This window comes from Engraulis encrasicolus, chromosome 7, assembly GCF_034702125.1.
Source record: "Engraulis encrasicolus isolate BLACKSEA-1 chromosome 7, IST_EnEncr_1.0, whole genome shotgun sequence".
NCBI lineage: Eukaryota > Metazoa > Chordata > Actinopteri > Clupeiformes > Engraulidae > Engraulis > Engraulis encrasicolus.
The window spans coordinates 53,327,239-53,348,336 of record NC_085863.1 but is presented as its reverse complement, the minus strand read 5'-3'; the positions used below and the strand labels follow the sequence as shown (position 1 = coordinate 53,348,336).

The following is a 21,098-nucleotide window of genomic DNA, read 5'->3' as shown; positions in this document are numbered from 1 at the left end:
CTGTATGGTGAACATCTGTATTCATCAATTAAAAAAATAGCACTTTACTAAAATTGCTTGTTACCTTTTTGAAGATGAAACACTATGGACGTCTGATGGCTGGCTTTCATCAATAACAGTGGGCATCTCGATGTCAAAATCTTTTGGGACATTCTGAATGTTGGGTTCTGTGAAACTAACTCTGCCTTCATTGGGCAGTGACACCGGAAAATTGTTAGAAACAATGAAGCAATACAATTTCTACAGAAATGTGGGAATTAATTACTAACTGCACTGTACCTGTTGCTGTGTGAGTCTGTGAGACGGGATGTATCCTCTCTATGTTCAGTACGGGATGCAGGCACTTCTCTCTTTGCAGGGGAAAGACCACCTTTGTCAGAGCATTGGTGATTCTCCTCCACTCCAGAATAACCCCTGGTAACTGATGCAGGGGTTTCAGTTTCTCCAATATGTCCTGGATATAAATAAACACGAGTCAAAAAGACACAATTGACATGTACACTGTATTTCCTATGTGTGTGTGGCACCCTCTGCAGACAACCGAAACCACTGTGGCGTGGACCCACGGACAGACAGAAAAACAGAGTCATTGCAATACCTGGCCCAACCCCCTCCAGTTGGTAATCCACACAGGTAATGAATGGATAATAGGCAGGTAATAAACATAACGCACCTTAGTGGTGCTGAACTGTTTGGCCAGTCTAGCGCGGCCTCCAGCGCCTCTCCTGGTGTAGCCCAGAGTCTTCTTGCTGCTCTTCTGACCACTCACATCCCCGTTTGGAGGCAACTTCAGCTCCAAGAATAGCACCTGATAATACAATGCACATTACTTTTTTTCTTACCTTTTCCATGATAATAAGTACAGTACAATTCCATGGAGGTGTCACACTCTCATGCCGAACAATGAACACGTAACTAATTATGAGGCCAACATTTGCTCTAAAGCAATACTAAATACAGTAGCTTTGGTCACCTTGCAGGTAGTAGGAGGCATAATTGTTTCTCTGAGAGAAAAAGGGTTCATGAGCCACTGAAATGATTTTGGAAGCATGCGTTATTTATTTAGTGTTGTTATTTGGCGTTGTTACTTAGTAAGTAATCAGGACCCCGTTTCTTGAAAGCATCGTTGCTAACCACTTCGCAACTTAGTAGGGTGCCATTGTGAAATTGCATTGCAATCAAGTAAGTTGCTAAGCTTGTTAGCAACAATGCTGTCGAAACACACCCCAGATGCACTGTACTATGTACAAAAGACTTAATCACCGACCTCAGCAACGTCGTCGGGGCTGGTGAGAGAGAAGCTGTGTCCTGCCAGCTGGTACGCCTGGCACTCCAGGTCTTTGAGTTTGGCCTGCATCACGTGCTTCTGGGCCTCACACTCCTCCGTGCTGAAGCCAATGCCATTGAGCTCCAGCAGGGCCAGGCAGTACTGCGTTGGCATCTCAACATCGTGAAACACATCTGGAAATGGCAACACGTTCGGTTTGACACAGTAAAAAATCTCTGCCCACAGTGAATCCCTATCAAGCACAAGCGACAGGCTATTGAAGGCTATTTTCTATTGAAGTCCCTAAAGCTGCCAAGTGCCAACAAACGTCATTATTGGATGAATTTTGACATGGCAGCAATATTCCTACTGTGTACCATCATTGTAGTATTCTCTACCAGAACAAGTACAAGTGCACTTCCGCCTTGTGGACACAGGAGCAAAGTACAATTGAAAGAATACGTTTCAGACGGACAGACAGACGGACGGACATACCCTCTTATAAAGATGCTAGGATGGATCTAAATATAATGGTTAAAACAAAACACTCTCACAGTGTAAAGAGAGGAAAAGTATGTCAATACAACTACTCAGTAACAGCAACGATACTTCTCCTACTTAACATTATAATGCACTGGCGACAATGATGTAAAGCAAAGTACAAGCCTACCCAATAAATTGTCCTTTGACAGTAGGCCAGTGAGCTGGGCCATGACTCTGTAGACGAGGACAGACTCCACTGCTGCCCTGTAGCGTCCCGAGTGGCCGGAGTCTCCGCTGATGCCAAGGCTCTGCACCCCCTGCCCCGGGCTGATGCCCTCCAGCAGAGGCAGGTCCTGGGGGCTGAAGTTCGTCACCATGTTGTGCAGAGTGCGCTCCTTGGAGCCGGGGTCTAGCAACCAGCAGGCAACCTGCGTGTACAGTGAAGCAGAGCATTGCGTGGTTTACAGTTGTATCATACAGTATGCAAACGTCACTTTTTGGTCATTGTAAGGCAGAGAATAGTTTTTTTGTCACATACAACGCTACTATATTGATTACAGCAGGGGTGGGGAACCAATGTCTCGAGGGCCGTTTACGGGGCTTACGGGCTCTGACATAATTTTAATGTTATGCAGTTTGGCATGAAATATATGTTTTGTAAAGAAATGTTAGAAATTACATTTGCAATAAAATTAAGCTATATTTTCAGGGGACATCGTGAAGGAGGGGTCTGTTGTTAAGGTGGCCACCTTCTATATCCTGGTTTGAGTTAATAGTACAGCCCTGGGAGGACTTCATGATTATTTTTTGCCTTTGAATAGGCTTCCCTGCCCCTGGATTACAGCTTGTAGTGAACACAGGGCATTGCATGGTTTACATTTCCGTTATACACTTCTCAGTCACTGTAAGAGGTGTCCCAATATGAGTAGGGCATTGAAACCATTGTGATGAGCCAACCGTCACTTTGTGTTCAAGAGGTATCTCACTTTGAAAGTTGACTCAAGATGAAAGACAAGTGTGAACTGGGTCTAACCAACGCTATGATACTGTATGATGTTGTGGGTGGGGAGAGTGGAGAGAGAGAGAGAGAGGGGGTGCATCCCAATATGTGACCTTGCCTCCTCCACTTGTGCTTGTCTCCTCGTCCCGCCTCCTGGACCCTCCTCCGTGGAGAAAACGATAAAGTTTCCCAGCTGTGAGCCTCGCCTCAACAACTTTTGAGGGACTGCTTTTCATTCACCATCCCAATTGCAAATGAGAAAAATACTTTACAATTGAGCTTTTGCAAGATATTGAAATATAATGCTGTTGTCAGTGATGTCATCATGACGAGAAGCAAGTGGAGGAGGCAAGTGGAGGAGGCAAGGTCGCATATTAAAACGCACGCAGAGAGAGAGAGAGAGAGAGAGAGAGGGAGAGAGAGAGAGAGAGAGAGAGAGAGAGAGAGGGGGGGGAAGGATGACTCACCTTTGGGTCCTCAAAGGTTCCTCCAAGTGATACTTCACAGGACAACAATAGTGTCTTGTACACTTGAAGAAAGTCATATGCAATGGTGATGCCCCCATCATTAGACAGAGCCTTCCTCTCCAAACAACTTTGTATTTGCCGCCGTCTCTCACCAACTGTTAATTTTTCATCCAGGGGTGGAGGGGCTAAGCTTGCACTGATATCTGTAGATCGGCACACATTAGGAGAAAAATGAAGAACACTACCGGTAATGTTGAGCTGAGTGACTATTGTGATTGATTATTGAAATTCAATAGTAACTGTAATTGTTTTGTAATGTACCCGTGTCTGACTGGTCCTGCTGTAGCGATATGTAGTAAGCATCTTTTCCTCCCCAGCATAAGGACAGGCCCACCACAACAAGACCTTCATCCCCTTTCACACCAAACCCGTCTCTCTTCAGATTTGTCACTGCCTGGGCATCTAGGAAGACATTCCAACAATACATTTCTTGAACATGACAAACAACTATGGCATGACTGAGAAATGTCAGCTATTAACCTGAAGGCATCACAATTAGGGATGTTAACCGGTAACCGTTTAACCGATAGTCGACCGGATCAACTTTAACCGGTTAACATTTTCTGCCACCAGTTAACCGGTTGTAATAACAATAATAATTATAATAATAATTTCCTCCCAAAAAACGATAATTTTAAGGTTTTAGTATGATAATTCAGAATTTTCCATCTGGCAACATTGGCTGGACATGGCAGGTCCTGTCTGCGCAGCAAAAAAAAGGCTTATGTGAAAAATAAAAAAAATAAAAAATCAGTGCTGTGCATATCAGGCACGCAAACGTTGTATAATTTAAGATTACCGGTTAACCAGTTAATCACCGGTTAATGAGTTTCAGTAGCCGGTTAAGAGTTTTTTCAATTTTCGCCATCCCTAGTCACAATGCATCACAGAGACATGTGATTATGTTTGGTATGTAAACAGAGAGAGGGCACGTTACTTCGCTTGTGCTTGCCACCGATTATCGTCTTGGCATCTGATACGGTGTCACGCTGCTCACAGGCTAGAGCCAGAGAAAACCTTTGCTGAGTCTTCCACTCCGCTACGAAGGTCTCAAAGAGGCTCTGATCGCTGGCAACATCGATGATTGTGAAGGCCTCTGGACTGCTGAAGTCCATGGGTGTCTGGGAATCTTGGGTATCAAGCGGGGCATTTGTTAGCCCCTTGTCAGTTTCAGGGTTATCATGTTTTGGAGTTGACTTTGATTTTGTTTCCTCATCAAGACAATGGTTTTCTTTATTGTGTATTGAGACTTGGGGTTGAAAGGGTGACTGAATGGCAGGTGTGTTTCTTCTGGCTGTAACAGGAGTGACTGGTGACTGTACAGCGGATGTGGTCATTCTGACTCTAACAGGGGTGACTGGCTCTGGGGTTGGGGGAATGAGGTCACCTCCATGTCTGGGCTTGCGGTTTTCCACCATGTTATGACTCTCAGGGGAACCCCTGTCCCCTCTGTTATTGTTACAGTGATTTGTGTTTTCTTTTTTCTCACCTATCAACTCCTCGCCATCTGAAGAATCTGTATTTCTATCTATTGCCATCTCATTCATAGTTGAAAACTGCTCTGACCACTTGTCAAAAACATCTTGCATTCCTGGGCTCACAAAGAACGACCCATCAGTGACCTTGGCCTCGGGTTGTTCATGAATAATTTCCCCGACCATAGGCAAAGGGAAATCAGCTACGAAACACTCGTCCTCCATAACTGGCCTCTCTGCCATGCCTGGGTCAACTTTTGGCAAATGTCCACTTTTCAACACACTATTCATTTTCTCCAGGTAATGTTCTCCAATCAGAAGGGAATCTCCCCACTCTGATAGGTTAAAAGAGGACTCGCCCCATTGAATAGCCTCTTGGTCTTCTCCAGGGCCTGGGTCTTCTTGGAGTTGCCCATGTTCTGCTACTGTTCCATCCTCAACATCCATTCCATTCTCCTCTGCTGCTGCATTCTCTTCAGCCATTCCATCGTTTGTTGTCACTCCATTCTCTTCTGCCATTCCACCCTCTTCTACTCTATTCTGTTGTTCTTGAACGCCATATTCTTCTGCCATGTCATCCTCAGCATCCATTAGATTCTCTTCTGTCACCCCACTCTTTTCTGCCCTCCCACCCTCTTCACCCAATCCCACTTCAACAGCCATTTCGTTCTCTTCTACCACTTCAACCTGAGCTGCATCATCATCGTTGACAACAGCAGCTGCTTCCTCAGTTTCACCTGAAACATCTTCACCTGCCAATGCCTCCAACAAGGAGCTATCATAAAGACTGTCAAACAAGAAACTGCTGCTCCCATTAAGGCTGGTCTCAAATATGAGCTGTTTAACCTCCTCCGAGCTTCTAGACTCCTGAGGTTTTGGACCACATGGCTGTGGAGTTTGGGAATTTTCCCCAGGTACTTGATTACTATAATTAAGAATGTTTTCCATTTGACTATCTGTCAGAGATAAGTTGTACTTGTGATGGGCTGGTGTGCTTCTGAAACAGGCACTGGGGGGACCGTTTGCCTCAATAACAAAGTTTTCACACAGCTTTAAATCCTGTGAAGCTGTTGGCTTACGTGAGCCATCATTATGGGATTTCAGCCCTTCGCAATCGGCCATTAGCTTCTCTTTGGCATCGCCCTGGATGACGCCCTCATGCTGCTGTATGATTCTCTCAGTTTGTGTGTCGAGCTGGAAACTGTCTCCAAACTCTGCATCACCAGCGTACAAGTCAGGGGATGCACATTTTCCTGCTGCCGAAACAACTGTAACAGGGTTGACTACCGCTTTTCTGACCACACATGATGCTGGTGTGGTTTTAGGAATGTCACTACCCTGAAATGAGTGGTCAGCATGACTTCCACTTCCTTTCTCAAGAATCAACTTCTCCATTTTGTTGTTGCTGCTCTCGGACTGAGTCAGTGTTTCTTCTTCCATATTCAAATGCTTAGACTTAAATTTACACTTCCCGCCAAGTTCTTGCTCTTTCTGGCAACTTGATGTCGGTACTTCGTCACAGTTTGCCGATTTTATTTTTTCAAGTTTTCCATCTTTTTTTCCCCTTTCCTTATCAATAGGGCATTCACCGCTACCAAGATCTGACAAGGATGGACCATTCTTGTCCAAACCTGATGCCTTGTCTTTATTATTTACAGTATTGCTTTCAGTGCTTTCACATGTGTCAGTGACTTCACATGGCACCACACACGCCTCCACTTTTCTGCGTTTAGACAGCTGAGTCTCCTCAGATGGTTGCACAGGCAGAGCCTCTTTAGTAGTGAAGCCATTTGTATTCAACTGATTACAGCCATTCTCATTAGCAGCAGAGGGGGCGGACTCAATGGCATCTGCTGGACGTTTCTTCTCTTTTGAATTTATGAATCTCAGCACTTTAAACAGTGCGGTGGACTGCCCTTCAGGGCCTGCTGCCGGAAACCCTGACACAGGATTAGCTGTAGTGTTATGAAAAGATTTCTCAGCAGAAGTACGCGTGGGTTTTTCCACGCTTGAAACCTTTGCTTTGGATGCAAATTGAGGAGGGACGCTGGCCCCAGATGTGCACAAAGGTTTTTCCACACTTGAAACATTAATTTTGGATGCTAATTGAGGAGGAGGGACCCTGTCCTGAGACTTGTGCAAGGGGTTTCCCTCATCTGAAACATTGTCTTTTAATGCTGAGTGGGGAGGGACATTGTTGCCTGACGGCATCTGCGGACCTTTCTTCATCTTGGAGTCTTTCATGGGTCCCTCTGCTACTTCGCAATTTGTACCACCACTATCTGTGTTCATTTGCAAACTTCTGTCGGTAGAGTTTGACTTGAGCAACACTCTCTGCAAACTTCCTTCATTACACTTCAGCTTTTTCAGGTCTGTTTGCAGACTTCCTTCAGCAGAATCCTGCTTGCGCGACTCCTCCTCCGTCTGCTCTGATTCAGCATCAGCTGACGTGTCTGCAGGTTGTTGCTGTTCAGTGCTGCCCTCTTGTGGCAGAGAGGCGGGGTCCCAGTTCACCCCCAGCATGGCCAGGTCCTGCTGCAGCAGATGCCTGGCCTCGGCCACGATCTCCTGGGCCGCCTCCCTCTCCGTCAGGGGCTTCTTACCGCTCACCCAGATGCAGCGGAGGCTACGGCGCTCCTCAGCCTCCCACTCACTCTCATCTACGGCCTGCTTGGAGCTAGAGGGAGGGAGAGAAGAACAGACGACCAGGCCTTTACTCATCATTCTGTTCAATATCACACATATATTATGATGGCATGATGTCTATGGCTTTTTGTAGTATTTTCCTGCATTATAACCGTGCATTAGAGACAGGACACTGCATACTAATGGGCAATAAGTATGAGAGAGATTTAGGATCCTACTCTGCACTGTGTCCCTGGATATTTGGTATGAGAATCCCCAATCCGAAAGTCAAGGGTTTTATGTATAGAAAAAAAATACATGATGTTATGTCTATTTCATTATTTTTATATGTATTTTTGTGTTGATTTGGTTATGCTTTACAACAGGATGTGAACTGTAGTTTGGTAGCCGTCTTCACTCTCTTGTTCTACTGTACCTTTTGAAAGGGACCGCTTTCCTCAGAACTTTCTCCACGTCTGCCACCTTGGCATGGGCCACGTCCGCCACGGTGAGAAGGCCTCCGCTGTAGAGGGTTCGAGCCATCTGGGCGTTCAGAAGAGAGATGCGCACCAGGTCACACAGCTCCCTCTGCACCCCGAAGCTCAGACGACTCTGGAACTGGGACAGCAGCATCTCCAGGTTGTGCCAGCCCAGCCGGTTGCAGAAGACAGTCACCATTCCTGTAGGAGTAGAGCAACAACAGAAAAGTTAAATAATATTACATACCATTGCATTTGGCAGTCTTTTTTTTTAACAAAAAGTGGCTTACAATCGAGGACATAATCATAGCCAACATCACTTGCAGATACAAAGTGCACAGGAAATATACAGAACAACAAGTGCAGATGCAAAGGGTAGGGTTTCTTTTGTTTGCTTTAAGTAAAGTAGAGTAATAAAGGATATATGGACATTGTATGTATAACTACAAAGCTCACCTTCCTCTGTCCAATGGTATGCATAGTATTTGTGGTCTGTACTGGAACTATTTCAAATCTTTATTCTGGACACAGATTAATCCTAATCATTAACTATTAAATAATACATATTACACAGTTAAGCAAAAAATATACGATAGAAAAAAATTCTACCAGCAATATGACGGCCAGCACCCCCATTTGGCCTTTTACCTGCGTAGGTGGAGGCTGACTGTTGAAGAGATTGAAGTTGACCCTTGCTGCACCCATACTTCTTTGCCACAACATTGAGGGGCATCTCATTCACCAAGTCCAGCAAAACCAGAGTGGTGAAAAACCTTCAAATATAAATACATCCATTAAAACACGGTGGCTATAGTTATTAGTTATTTTTTACACAACATAGCAATGTAACTTTTTTATAATATATATAGTAAGTTATGTTTACATTTTATTCATTAGCGTAGTCGACATCAGTTCATTCATTCCGTCAGTCATTGTGAAATAAGACACAGGTACCGTTTATGAATGGCCATCTGCCTGCGTTGTTTGTCCGTCTTGGCGACCAGCTTCCCTCCAACAGAGCGGGCCAGGAAACCCTCCTGGATCCCCACAAGCTCAGCCACGCGCTTCATGGACGTCGGCAGCTGCTCCCACATACAGAAGAACTGGTACCAGTCGATGGTAGCCCAGTCCGCATACACAGGGGTTATCTGGAAAAGACATGAATGGGCAGTCTGAAATACTATTCCAGCAATGAGAAATGTGAATACTATAATTATGTGAGTGCAATAACAGATCCATTGACATCTTTTCATGAACTGATATTTGTAATCTGAAGTAAAGCGACTCAACTGTTTCAGAACGATTTCAACACTTAGCCATTTATGCTAGTGTTGCACCGATACCATTTTTTGGCCCCGATACCGATACCCGATGCTTGGCTGTGCAGTATCGGCCGATACCGATACCATATCGATACCGATACTACCACCCTATTTGAAATTTATATATATATGAAGGGCTCTAGTGCATACTACTTGGATGTAAAATCATTGCATGGCTTTTGCAGGCTGCTGCCTACCTTTGTGAAACAGGAAAAAGACTAATACAAAGTGAATCCAGCAAAATGTTTTATACTTTTTAGATACCTCTATGAAATAACTAATTTCAAGGCTGTTTAAGTGTCATACAAGCACCTGTAAATGGTATCGGTGTGCTATTTGTTGGTATTTGCCGATACCGATACCACCATTTTAGTGCCGATCTACCGATACTGGTATCGGTGCAACACTAATTTATGCTATATAACGCGGCACTGTGATCTATGACTGTTTAACATTCCCTTGAAAGAACTGAAATATGAAATTGAACTGCAAAATGACACCCATAAGAGCCAAAGTGGTTTTGCAGGTAAGCCAAGGTAAGTGAATCAATTTACAAGCCCAGAATACAAATGATTCTCCTGATGTATGACGTCCCCATGCCTACCTGGTAGAGAATATGGAGGTCATTCTCTAAGACAAAGCCCTTCATTGCTCTCTGGAGGTCTGCAAATATACCCAGGGCCTCTGGTGGAGACAGGGAGGAGGAGAGAGTGGCCGAGCCCAGATGGGTGGGACAGTACCTTTCCCCTGCAAAACAAACGAAACAAAAACACCTCAGCCATATGTCAACCCGTTATCTCTCACATTGGTAGTGAAGAAAAATTTAGGGAACATTTGGCTTTTTTTCTCAGTCCACAGCAGGAAAAAAGAGTGAAGTAAGCTATTCAAGCTACAGCACATTCCCACTGTTGGTTCAGAGCAGAATGTTGTGATTTTTCCCCACCTTTAACTGTACATACTGTACAGTACGTATACACTCAAGACAGTGTGGAGCTGTTATTTTTTTAAAAAGGAATTGAAGACATCTTCAAAAAAATCTGTCTAACCGTCTTTGTCCTTCTGTATGTGTATGAACTCGTTGTCCATGAGCCACTCCATGCAGGCCTCGATGGCCCCCCGGCTCCTCTGCTTGGCCTCGGTGCCAGAGTCCGCCCCCTCTCCCTCTCCCTCCACAGCCAGGCTGGCAGCCAATAGCGTGCAGGATGCGTACAGCTTCACTTCCTCTGGAGTGCTGGCCACTCCCCCAACAATGATCTAGAAATGAGATGAGATGTGATTTAGAGCAGTGTTGACAGTGTTCCTGATAAAGGACCACTCCCCCACACCTGAGGGTAACCAGGCTACCCAATGCATGAATTGGACCAACATTGCAACTCATGGCATGACAGGTCTTTTAATCACACAAAATACAACCCAAGTAGCTAAGAAGCATGAAAAATGTCATTAGATGGATAGAACACTGATTGTGCAGAAATTACAGTATATGAATACCATAAATGTTGGTGTAGGTAGAATTGACACCATGTGACAGGAGGTGAAATCAACATACTCATCAGGAAAAGTCAGTGTACCCTTTGCAAAATATAAGCAAAACTAAGAAAACTAGAAAAATGCACTCAGAGTGCAGATCTCAGCCAAGTCAGCTGTTTGATATAACATTTTAATATTTTACACTATATTCTTTCAAGTCTGGAAACTGGAATGTCAAACTCTACCCTATCCCGCAATGGTGAAGGATCTTTAAAAAATTCCTGGATCCGGATCGTGATCCGGATCACCACCAAAATTTAATCACTTGTTCCTTTTGTCATTTCCAACAACTCCACAAAGTTTCATCCAAATCCGTTCATAAGTTTTTGAGTTATCCTGCTGACAGACAAACAAACGCGACCGAAAACATAACCTCCTTGGCGGAGGTAATGAGCAAACACTGTAATGTGTTTCTGTGTGTGGTACCTCTAAGATGGCACGCAGCATGCTGGTGGTGACCCCCTCCCCCTCCTTCTTGACCAGGCAGCTGCTGATAGGTTTGAGGCTGCCCTGGATCAGGCTGATGCCCTTCTGGCGCTCAGACTCCTTACACACCAACACACTCTCACCTGGAGCAAAACAAAAAATTAAACATCATTCAATATATTCACACCAGTATTTATACCAGAGACACTGGATAAAGTAGAGACGAACCAAGCCCGTAGGTTGGACTGTACTTTGCCCGTTAGGGCCCGACACTGAAGAAGCTTTACCCGGCGAACACACCGACGGCGACAAGATTAAGCGACAGAGAATCACTGGACTGTGCAGCAAGAGCGATACGAGCGATAGAAGCAACAGAGTATGTCCGTTAAAAGCAGAATGCAAGCATTCCGACATTCCCATTGGCTGTGGCGGCTGTCGCCGAACCGCATCATAGCTCATTTACATAATATTCGCTCAAATCCAACTACAAACTGTCGCTCAAATCATGCCAGCGACTCAATACAATGTCAATGACTTCCGGCCGCTGGAATCGCTCAAGTCACGTTTGGTCTATTCGTGCCATAAGACCGAAATGTCTGACGGGCAATAAAGTATATAAGCTACGAGGAGTGCTGTTCTGTCTCCTGTCTTGTCACCATATAACTCACCCATAGTGTCCACTCCCTTGCGGCCGGCACGACCCACCATCTGTTTGTACGTCAGGATGTCCAGCAGGTGGCCGTTGAAGACCGGGGTGCGGATGATGACGCGCCGCGCCGGCAGGTTGACCCCAGAAGACAAGGTGGAGGTGGCCGCCAGGACCCTGACGCACCCCTCGCGGAACGCATTCTCCAAGATATCCCTCTCGTCAAAGGTCAGGCCTGGAATGGAGGGGTTGAGTTATATGGTCAATGTTGTGTATGTTGTGTTTTTTTGATACCTCATCTGACAGTCAAACAGGTCCTACTAAACATGTCCAAACTCTGGCAGCAGTGGACATGGTGTGGACTTGAAAGCAGTGATGCATTGCTGAGAGACATTGCTGTTTACTATTTTTGACATTATTACTGTATAGTTGAGCAAAAACAACATAAGATTTTAACCAGGATGCATCTTCCCTTTGTGAGTGAATGTGGATGGAACATACCAGCTGGATAATGTACCTGTAACATTACATGCATTATGGCAGGGGTGGAGAACCTATGTCTCGAGGGGGGTTTGTCCTGAGGGCGTTATATCTGGCCCCTGACATAATTTCAATGTTATGCAGCTTCACATGAAATATGACATATTTTGTAAATGAATCTTAGAAAATACATTTGCAAGACAATTAAGTTATATTCAGGGGACCTAGAGAAGACAGGGTCTGATTTAAAGGAGGCTGCCTTTACAGTTTTTCTCGATTGCTTACACACAATTTCAGTTCAGTTCTCGAATTCGCAAAACTCTACACACAAATCTCTAAACCTCACACACAGCGGGCAAAACTCCTCACTACCTCTGAAAAAGGCACGTCTCGTCTCAAAACAATGTACTCTCTTCTAAAAAGGTCATTTTGTTCTCAAATGACACACACAAGCAGTCATTTTAATACACTCTTATGTGAACCATTGAACACTAATATGCATAAGGTAAAAGTCTATACTCAACTTGACACACAGTAGAAACTTATTTTCTTCACTGTTCTACTTACTAAAGAGGGTATTTTTCTGTTGTAAAATACTGAAATATAGTTTTTAGACTTGGGGTACACAGATGTGTGGCAAAAAATATATTTTACATATTTTTCTGACATTTAAAAAAATTCACTAATTTATTGTAAAATATTGGGTAACCACATGAAAGTTATCTCTTCTATAACATATTTTGGAGTTCAAAAACTAAACAAATGTGTTTTCTCACTGCATTCACTCAGGCTTTCATCAATATCACATGCAATGTGTGTCCTTAAGGGATGATGATTTCAGATTGTAAACCAAGTTTGCCCGTGTGATGAGGAAGTGAATATAATAGGATAGTTGATTTTAGTATTTTGAATGGCAGTGTGTTTAATGCGACAACCAGGGTTTTTCTTCATGAAAATTGTGAGTAATTCAGAGAATTGTGTGTAGTGGTCTGAAAAGAGTTTGTTTTAAAACTGAAATGTGAGTGTAAAGAAGGAATTTGTGCTTAGTGTTCAGTGACATTGGTTAGGGGAGTTGGGAAATGGGTGAGATGTTCAGAGAATTGTGTGTGAAGTATCAGAAATTGTGTGTAAGCAATCGAGAAAAACTGTAATATAGGCCTAAAGTGCAGGGGTTAATCCTTTGTTCATAGTATGGCCTTTGGACGACTTTCACGGCCCTTGGAGGAATTTTGGCCCCTCGAATGAAAAAAGGTTCCCTAGCCCTGCGCTATGGAATGGTACCTGCATAATGGAACATACTGTACCTGCATGATGGAAGGCGACTGCCCAGGGCACGGTGCGCTGGAGGACATGGTCGAGGCCCGCAGGAGAGCGCTTCAGCTGGGCCACCACGTCCAGCAGGCCCTCCCTCTTAATAGACACTGGAGGAGGACCAGAGGAGCCCTCCTTATCTGCAGCAAGGAGAGTGCGGGTTAATTCATGTACGTGCATATTGTATTAATGCATTCAAAATCATGCACATATTAATGTACCTTTACATATTTTGGGGGTTTATAACTTAAGGCAATTGTAACTTCAAAGCACATGACAGTTCAAATAATTCACCACCTTTGATCTTTAATATTAGAGGCATTTTTGGGTGTTTCTCTAAAAACATCCAGACTTTTTGTCATTCAATCTCATTTCTCTATATTTTATTTTATGCTAACTGTTCTCATGTCTATAGACGTCATTTCTAAGTTCATAGGGCATTTGGTTTGAAAGTGTACCTTGGTGACGGAGGTTGTAAAACTCCCTCGCTATGCTGTCTGCAAGCTTCTCACACCAGTTCTTAGAGGGACAGAAGAGCAGCACTGAGTGGCCTTCCTGCACCGTCTCCAGACACAGGCTCACGATGTGGTCATCATCACCCTGGCAGAGGAAAACACTGAGTGCGTTGCAATATGCGACCTTGCCTCCTCCACTTGCTTCTCGTCATGATGACATCACTGACAACAGCATTATATTTCAATATCTTGCAAAAGCTCAATTGTAGAGTCTTTTTCTCATTTGCAATTGGGATGGTGAATGAAAAACAGTCCCTCAAAAGTTGTTGTGGCTAGGCTGACAGCTGGGAAACCTTATCGTTTTCTCCACGGAGGAGGGGCCAGGAGGCGGGACGAGGAGACAAGCGCAAGTGGAGGAGGCAAGGTCGCATATTAAAACGCACTCACTGTTATGGTAGCAATGAGGTAATAACTGCAAGCACAATGTTATAGACCATCGTCCCAATTTGCTGGTGGACATTGTGATGCTGTGACTATCCCCAGGGTTGTGGGTGTGTACTCAGACTTGGATGCCAGATGCCAATATATAAGATGGTGGTATACAATCCTGTCGTAACATTAACGGTTAATGTAATGGTCAAATATTGCTGTGATCTCTAATAAACCACAAATAAGAACTCCATGCCAGTGTGACTTGAGGCTTGGTGTTAATATATATATATATAATATAATGTGTTATTATCATTTAGAAGATACTACTTAAATATTTCATTAAACAAATATTTCATATTTCAATGGGGTCAGTTCTTCCAAGGCCGAGACTGTATTAGGCACGTAAATGTTTTATTTAATTTCGTCTTTGCTGGACATTCTTGCCACTGACCTTTACTCTGAGAGCAGGCTGGAACTGCCTGACGAGGGCCATGGAGCCGTCGTAAATGCTGCTGCCAATCTTCACCCACTCGTTCAGGGGCACGGGCCGATAGTCTGTGTGATAAAGCTCCGCGTCCAGCCAGTTGGCCAGCAGCCCCAGATTCGGTAACGTGGCACTCATGCCAACTATCTGGACGTCCTTTGAGACACTTTGTCCTTGGCTTTTATCTGAGGAAGGTCTATCAATAGAGCATAAATAAAGAGGAAGGCTGATAAAGCGCCGTGTTTATGGCTCTTTCTTTGGTAATGATGTTTATATTTATGGAATTAAAATTGATAAAAATATCCTCAAAGGACATGGCCATATGGGACGTCCTATACGGCTATCAGAGTGTAAAAATGTGTACTTTATATTATTTTTATTAAACATGTCTTGATCAATGGATTCATTTATGTATAATAATTAGATTAGCTTTTTTTTGCTATTTTGATTACATTATAACATTTTCATCACATTAACATCGTCACAACAGAGGATTGCAAGACTGAAGATTGTGAACTGAAAAAGTAAGTATCTGAAGCACTCTTCAAAAAAAAGTTAAATTAGCTTTTTCATTAAAAAAAGCCAACATGTTTCAGACATTGTATGGCCTCCATCAAGGCTGATTGTTAAAAGCTGTGTGAGACCTTGTGGTTGGGGTCTTCTGGGCAATGAAGCGTATCTTGGTGAGGAGGAGCTCCAGCAGGTAGCCTCTTCCAGAGTCACCCACCATGTGCAGCTCATCCACAACCACGATTCCTAAAATGGAGGAAAAAAACAACAAAATCGGTCTATATTACAATAAAATGATTTAATGTAGGGCTTTTTTTTTAAAAGAGAGAATTTAAAGATGGTAACATGAAATTATTTTAGCTTTAGATTGTAGGTTTATCTTCAAGCATGCCATGCCATGTTATCATCGCTTTTTATTTATTCAATTTATGGTTGTTGTTGTGTTTTTGTTTTTTTCTTTGCTTTTTGTTAGTAAGCTATGGACCTTAATGTGTGTCAGATATGAAAATGGAATCCAATTGAATTGACATATACAGTGTGTGGTATCAGATGCCATTATCGATTAATGACATTGAAGTGTAGCATGTACCCAGCAAGTCCATTCTGTCCTCCTCAATGAGTCGGTTGATGAGGCCATTGGCTTTCTCTATGGTGCACACGGCCACGTCCAGAGCCCCAAAGCCGCCCGCTGCTGAGGTGCTGCCCATGTAGCCCTCCACTCTCACCCCGGCCTCCTCAAACACATTCTGCAACAGGAACCAGATGAATGTTTAAGTCAAGTCAAGTCAAGTCAGGTCAGCTTTCATTGTCACTTTTCATATTCCCCAGTCATACAAGGAAAATGAAAATGAAAATACGTTTCTCTCTCTATACCATGCCAAGACATACACATACACAGGACTGACTGAGGTTAGTTTTGGTCAGGAGTTCCGAAACCCCACGAGGCACAATTAAGTTCAAAGCAACATCTTGTTTCTGTAACACTTTTGGAAGAAATGACTAAAGCCTTTCCTTAATAATCTTTTTTTTTTTTTTTAATAACGGTATAAAGCACAAGTGGTCAAGAGTCAAGACATGAACCCACCTGCAAGTAGAACATCTTTTCCCGAGCCACAGACACAAACGGGAGAATAAATATTGCTTTCTTCCTCGTTTCAAGAACCCGCTTGAGGATGAGTAGCTCAGACACTAATGTCTTCCCAGCACTGGTAGGAGCTGAAATGTTGAAAACAAACAAACAAACATTGGCCTAGCGACAATCCATGAGTTCCAAATACACCCAAATATGTTCTCCAGTATAATATTTTATTCAAATACCGGACCAGCGACAGGATGAATAAATTCAATATCAATTGATCTGGGCAAATCATAAAGAAGAGTCATCATTCATTAAGTTTTTGTTAGCATTATGACACAGTCAGTAAAGCATGGGAAAGGAAATGAGTGGGAGACTGAGATGGCACAGGGTCGGGACTCGGGAGGGACATGACTGAGGCCAAGTCTGTTTAAATACGGACGGGCATCCCAGCATGCTGTGCTAGATTATACCCACATCCACTGTATTTAGTACAATCAATACATACTGTAACTGGAGATAAACACCATCTAAAAAGTTTTGCTGTATTTACTGTACCTGAATACACCAGGTTCCTGCCCTCCAGGACACCTCCCTGTGTGAGGCACTCGGCCTGCCACTCAAACATGCGCTGCACCCCCCGGCTCTGGTACCTCTCCAGGACAGCCTTGGGTAGGCCCCAGCTGGACAGCAGCAGCTTGTCCGTGTGGTCGGTGGGCACCCCAACGTGCACACTCAACCCTGTACAAGCACACAGATTCATCCATGTTGGTAGGCCTATAGGTCACCACAGTGTAATGTGATACACGATCTGACTAAATTCCATGTAAAATCATATCTAGCTCCTTGTCCATAAACATTCATAAACCATTTTAACCGGTCTTTCAGACTACAATACTGTTCTTATAAACTAAAACTCAAGAAACTGAGATTAGAGAATTATGACATGGTCACCAAGCGCTTGAATGTCTAGGAGACCGGCATGATTGTTGTTGAACTGTATTTTTTTTGTTTTTTTTGTTTACCTGCATCAGCTGTTGAGTCTGCCAGCGAGCTGTGGTCCAGGACGGAGGGAGGGGTGAGCACGGACACAGACTGGTTTGGTTGCAGCCGCGAGCCTCCTCTTCTCTCCCTGGCCGCTGCAAGATGAGTCGGGCTGAACAGAATGTAGTCCTTAGCCCTGCGCTTGGAGGTACCCCTAGCCACAGAACCATTAGGACTTTGTTTTTTTCTTGACGGATGAGAGGCGTCTTTGTCAGTCAGTGAGGCAGGTATAGAGAAAGACTGGTGAGCAGTGGAAGTAGTCTTTTGGTGTGACTTTGAGAGAGACCCACCAGGGGCTTGATTAGGTTTCCTGATGTCGTGTTTTGTTTTAGAGCCTTCCTTGTCTTCGCTAAAAAGCAACTCATGAGCCAAAGTCTTATCCTTTTCTGAGTGTTTCCCAGTTTTCTGATCATTCACTGATTTTGACACTGTTCCAAGGGATGGCAATTTACAAGACTCTGGGATTCCATGGATGAGTGTTGAACTGTTATTTTTCTTTCCTGATGAATTATCTGTGTTGTTGACAAACTCTAGTGATCTTGGATGAACCTTCACGTCACTTTTTCTTGGAGGCCCGCCAGGGTCAATTTTTTCCAGGGCCACAAGGATCTCTTGATCCATGGCCAAGGTGCTATCGCCAACCTCCACCTTCTTGTCTTGCTGTTAGAGAGACAAATTGGGTTAACTGATTGAAGCTAATCTTAATTACTTAATAATGCAAATAGAATAAGGTACACACGTCATCCTACCTTGTCTTTTGCATTGTCTGGGCGTGCTTTGAATCCCTCAAAGGAGGGAGCTTTATACATTCGGCTTGAAAGGTCATGGGGCGCTGCAGCTGATTCCGCCGCAGTGACACTACAAGCATTAAATGGAATAGATTTCACCAAAGTGTCAAGTGATGCATTGACATGGCAGAATATTGACAGAAGAACTATGCGCAACATACCTCTTTTTCTTGTACTGATGTCGCCCCATATAAAACTTTCTTTTGGATGGTGGACTCGATGAATCCATGATTTGAGATCACAGCTTAAATGCATCGGATATTGGCACCAAACTACTTTATTATAACTTGCTAGTGTTATGGCATGTGTTTAGCAAACAACATTCCAAACATAGCTAACGTTGGAGTATGTATGTAGTTATGAGCCTGTTGCACCGAGCCTGTTGACTTACCATCCACGTATGTAGTGTTGTTCATAATAAATCCACTATATTTACAAATGTCAACAATTACATGGAAACATGTACAAACAAACATGTAAAACATAACAGTGCAAGCAGGGCGAGCCATTCTTGGCAAATCCAAAACAACCGCCTGTGCCACACTTTGAAGAGTCCGGAATGCAGCTTGGCATATCACTTCAATGGTTCCACAAGTGTATGCGGTCCTAAGGAATTGTTCAACAAACGTGCGCAGTCCTCATAGAAAGACCAGGTAGACTTTTTTTTGACGTTGATGTTGATGTTGACTGGACTTTTTTGTGTCCAGTAATGTCACACAACATCATACAGTACAGTACACACAGTACAGTTGCCCCTGTACATACAGTACAGTTGCCCCTGTAGCCTAAAGGGTAGTTTATGCCTCGAGATCAGCGTCACTGCATCATGATGCAGTGAGCCGCGCAGTTAACGTAGTGAAGCCCCCCCCCCCATCACGCAGGTACTCTGGGGCACCTCCCCAAAATTGTGTCTCGACGCAGGGAGCGACGGCGTGAAAGAGCGAAAATAGGTCTCTGATTGGTCCTCTCGACCAGCCTGCTCTGTCCTCGAGTCGAGAACAAGCGCTACTTCCTTGTTCTAACCTTCGTCGGTCTACGGACTGTGAGCTATTCATTAAATAAGTTGCCCGTGCTTTGTTGTTTGATTTATTTACACGAACCGAAGACAACACATGCGCTTGCAAGTTACGACGCTGAAGTTATTTGGACAGTTGAACAGTGGTTCCGAGGTCGAGGAAACATTCCGCTTCGTCCTCGACAAATGAGCCACTTCTTTGTTCCAAACTACTACTGTGGCTGCCAGTGCGATCAAACATGCACGTGATATAAAGATTTAATGTTTCATTTTCATTCTCGTCGAGTCTGTGATGCTAAAAAACAACCGACACGTCTAGTTTACTCTTTGTATTGAAGGCAGTTTCAGCGTGGAATGACATCGCGCAGACCGTGCTTCAAAACAGGGCATAAACAAGAATTAACTGCATCATGGCTGCGTCAAGCTCACTCTGTGGCACAAGTAGGAAGCATAACTGAGCCTTTATGTGTTGCACATCGGTGACCGATCTATACTCCCCTCTAGTGGTGCGTTGTTTAGGTGACTGTCAGGCGAAAAGCACCACCACTATTCATGCTTCAGCTGAGAGGTAAGATCAGAGGCGATTCTAGGGTCAGAAGGGGCCCCAAGCGAAAATGCAAAAAAAGAGAGCATTTGAACCAAAATCGCCACTACTGTGGTAAAATGTGGCCTGTTATTCACTATCTAGGGGCTTGGGGGGCCCAAGCGGCTGCCTGCCTTGCCTGGTGGCAAGATGCACCTATATAAAAAATATATAAATAAATGAAAATACATAGATAGGCTATCTTTCATCTAATGCAACAAAGCACTCATCAGACAGAGCTCTGTTGTAGTAGGCTGTCTGGCATCATTCCTTACTTTGCCCCTGGGGATCAATAAAGTTAATCTAATCTATACAATGCCTATAATAGGCCTATGTATGGTTAGAGTGTGTGTTATTAGAGTAGTTTGAGTTTGACATTCTGCAGAGTTCAGTAGGCCATGGGCTATTGTTTTGAATTCTTGTCTTTGGTACTAGGCAACATCCACTCTTATAGACTAGTCTCCCTGCATATGACTGTGACACCTCTCCCAGAGACTTCAAACTATAGCAGCGTTTGTATCATTTTCTGGGTGTTATTTTTGGTTGTTTGTTTTTTTTTGCTAGATGCTTAATGCGACCTTCGCTTACATTCTCACACATCAATGCAAGAAGTCATAGTTGAGTCAAAATGTTTAGAAATATCTCCAGTTAGACAAATGATATCAGCAATCTCAGAGATATCAGAAAGCAAGATGAAGTCACACAACCCAGAATTTGACATTGAAACTATGTGTGTAATTAGAAATAATTTGGATATAATCTACTGCTATCTCAAAGTTGGCCAGTGCTCACAGTATGCGCAAACCTCACTCAGTGCAACTCATGTCACACAACAACACACCCAACATAAATGAATCAGCCTGTTTGTTTGTTTTTTTGGTCAGAGTGTGCGTTTGATGTCCTGAAGAACTCAGTTTGAGGCCTGATTGTTATGACTTCTTCCCTCTGGTATGTCGACACTTATGATCTCTCTGCAGATGCCTGCAATACTCCACATAGACTAGATTGCATTATGTCAGCTGCACATTATACTAACTAGACTGCCTATGCAGTCGCCTTCGACTGCTTAAGGTATATCCCCGAAACGCAACGCTTCCAGTCCCCCATCATTCCTACCACTCCCGTCCACCTTTTCATAAAC

General features: G+C 43.8%; 1 protein-coding gene across 1 annotated transcript in view; it reads right to left on the bottom strand.

Moving 5' to 3' along the window:
• The window catches only part of polq (polymerase (DNA directed), theta), a 30,403-nt gene extending 11,690 nt beyond the window's left edge, over positions 1-18,713 (bottom strand). Inside the window, exons 1-25 of the mRNA XM_063203940.1 lie at positions 18,521-18,713; positions 18,321-18,429; positions 17,553-18,231; positions 17,086-17,268; positions 16,537-16,667; positions 16,042-16,198; positions 15,587-15,698; positions 14,910-15,138; positions 14,030-14,171; positions 13,565-13,711; positions 11,803-12,015; positions 11,135-11,277; positions 10,225-10,432; positions 9,783-9,925; positions 8,811-9,004; positions 8,505-8,629; positions 7,814-8,057; positions 4,215-7,429; positions 3,539-3,679; positions 3,218-3,420; positions 1,938-2,178; positions 1,268-1,461; positions 674-808; positions 280-454; positions 65-185 (exon numbers count right to left, since the gene is read on the bottom strand). Of these exons, the coding sequence (XP_063060010.1) occupies positions 65-185; positions 280-454; positions 674-808; positions 1,268-1,461; positions 1,938-2,178; positions 3,218-3,420; positions 3,539-3,679; positions 4,215-7,429; positions 7,814-8,057; positions 8,505-8,629; positions 8,811-9,004; positions 9,783-9,925; positions 10,225-10,432; positions 11,135-11,277; positions 11,803-12,015; positions 13,565-13,711; positions 14,030-14,171; positions 14,910-15,138; positions 15,587-15,698; positions 16,042-16,198; positions 16,537-16,667; positions 17,086-17,268; positions 17,553-18,231; positions 18,321-18,429; positions 18,521-18,588 (7,652 nt within the window). The 5' untranslated portion in view covers positions 18,589-18,713. The remainder of the gene's footprint in view (positions 1-64; positions 186-279; positions 455-673; positions 809-1,267; positions 1,462-1,937; positions 2,179-3,217; positions 3,421-3,538; positions 3,680-4,214; positions 7,430-7,813; positions 8,058-8,504; positions 8,630-8,810; positions 9,005-9,782; positions 9,926-10,224; positions 10,433-11,134; positions 11,278-11,802; positions 12,016-13,564; positions 13,712-14,029; positions 14,172-14,909; positions 15,139-15,586; positions 15,699-16,041; positions 16,199-16,536; positions 16,668-17,085; positions 17,269-17,552; positions 18,232-18,320; positions 18,430-18,520) is intronic.
• Positions 18,714-21,098: the final 2,385 nt, after the last annotated feature.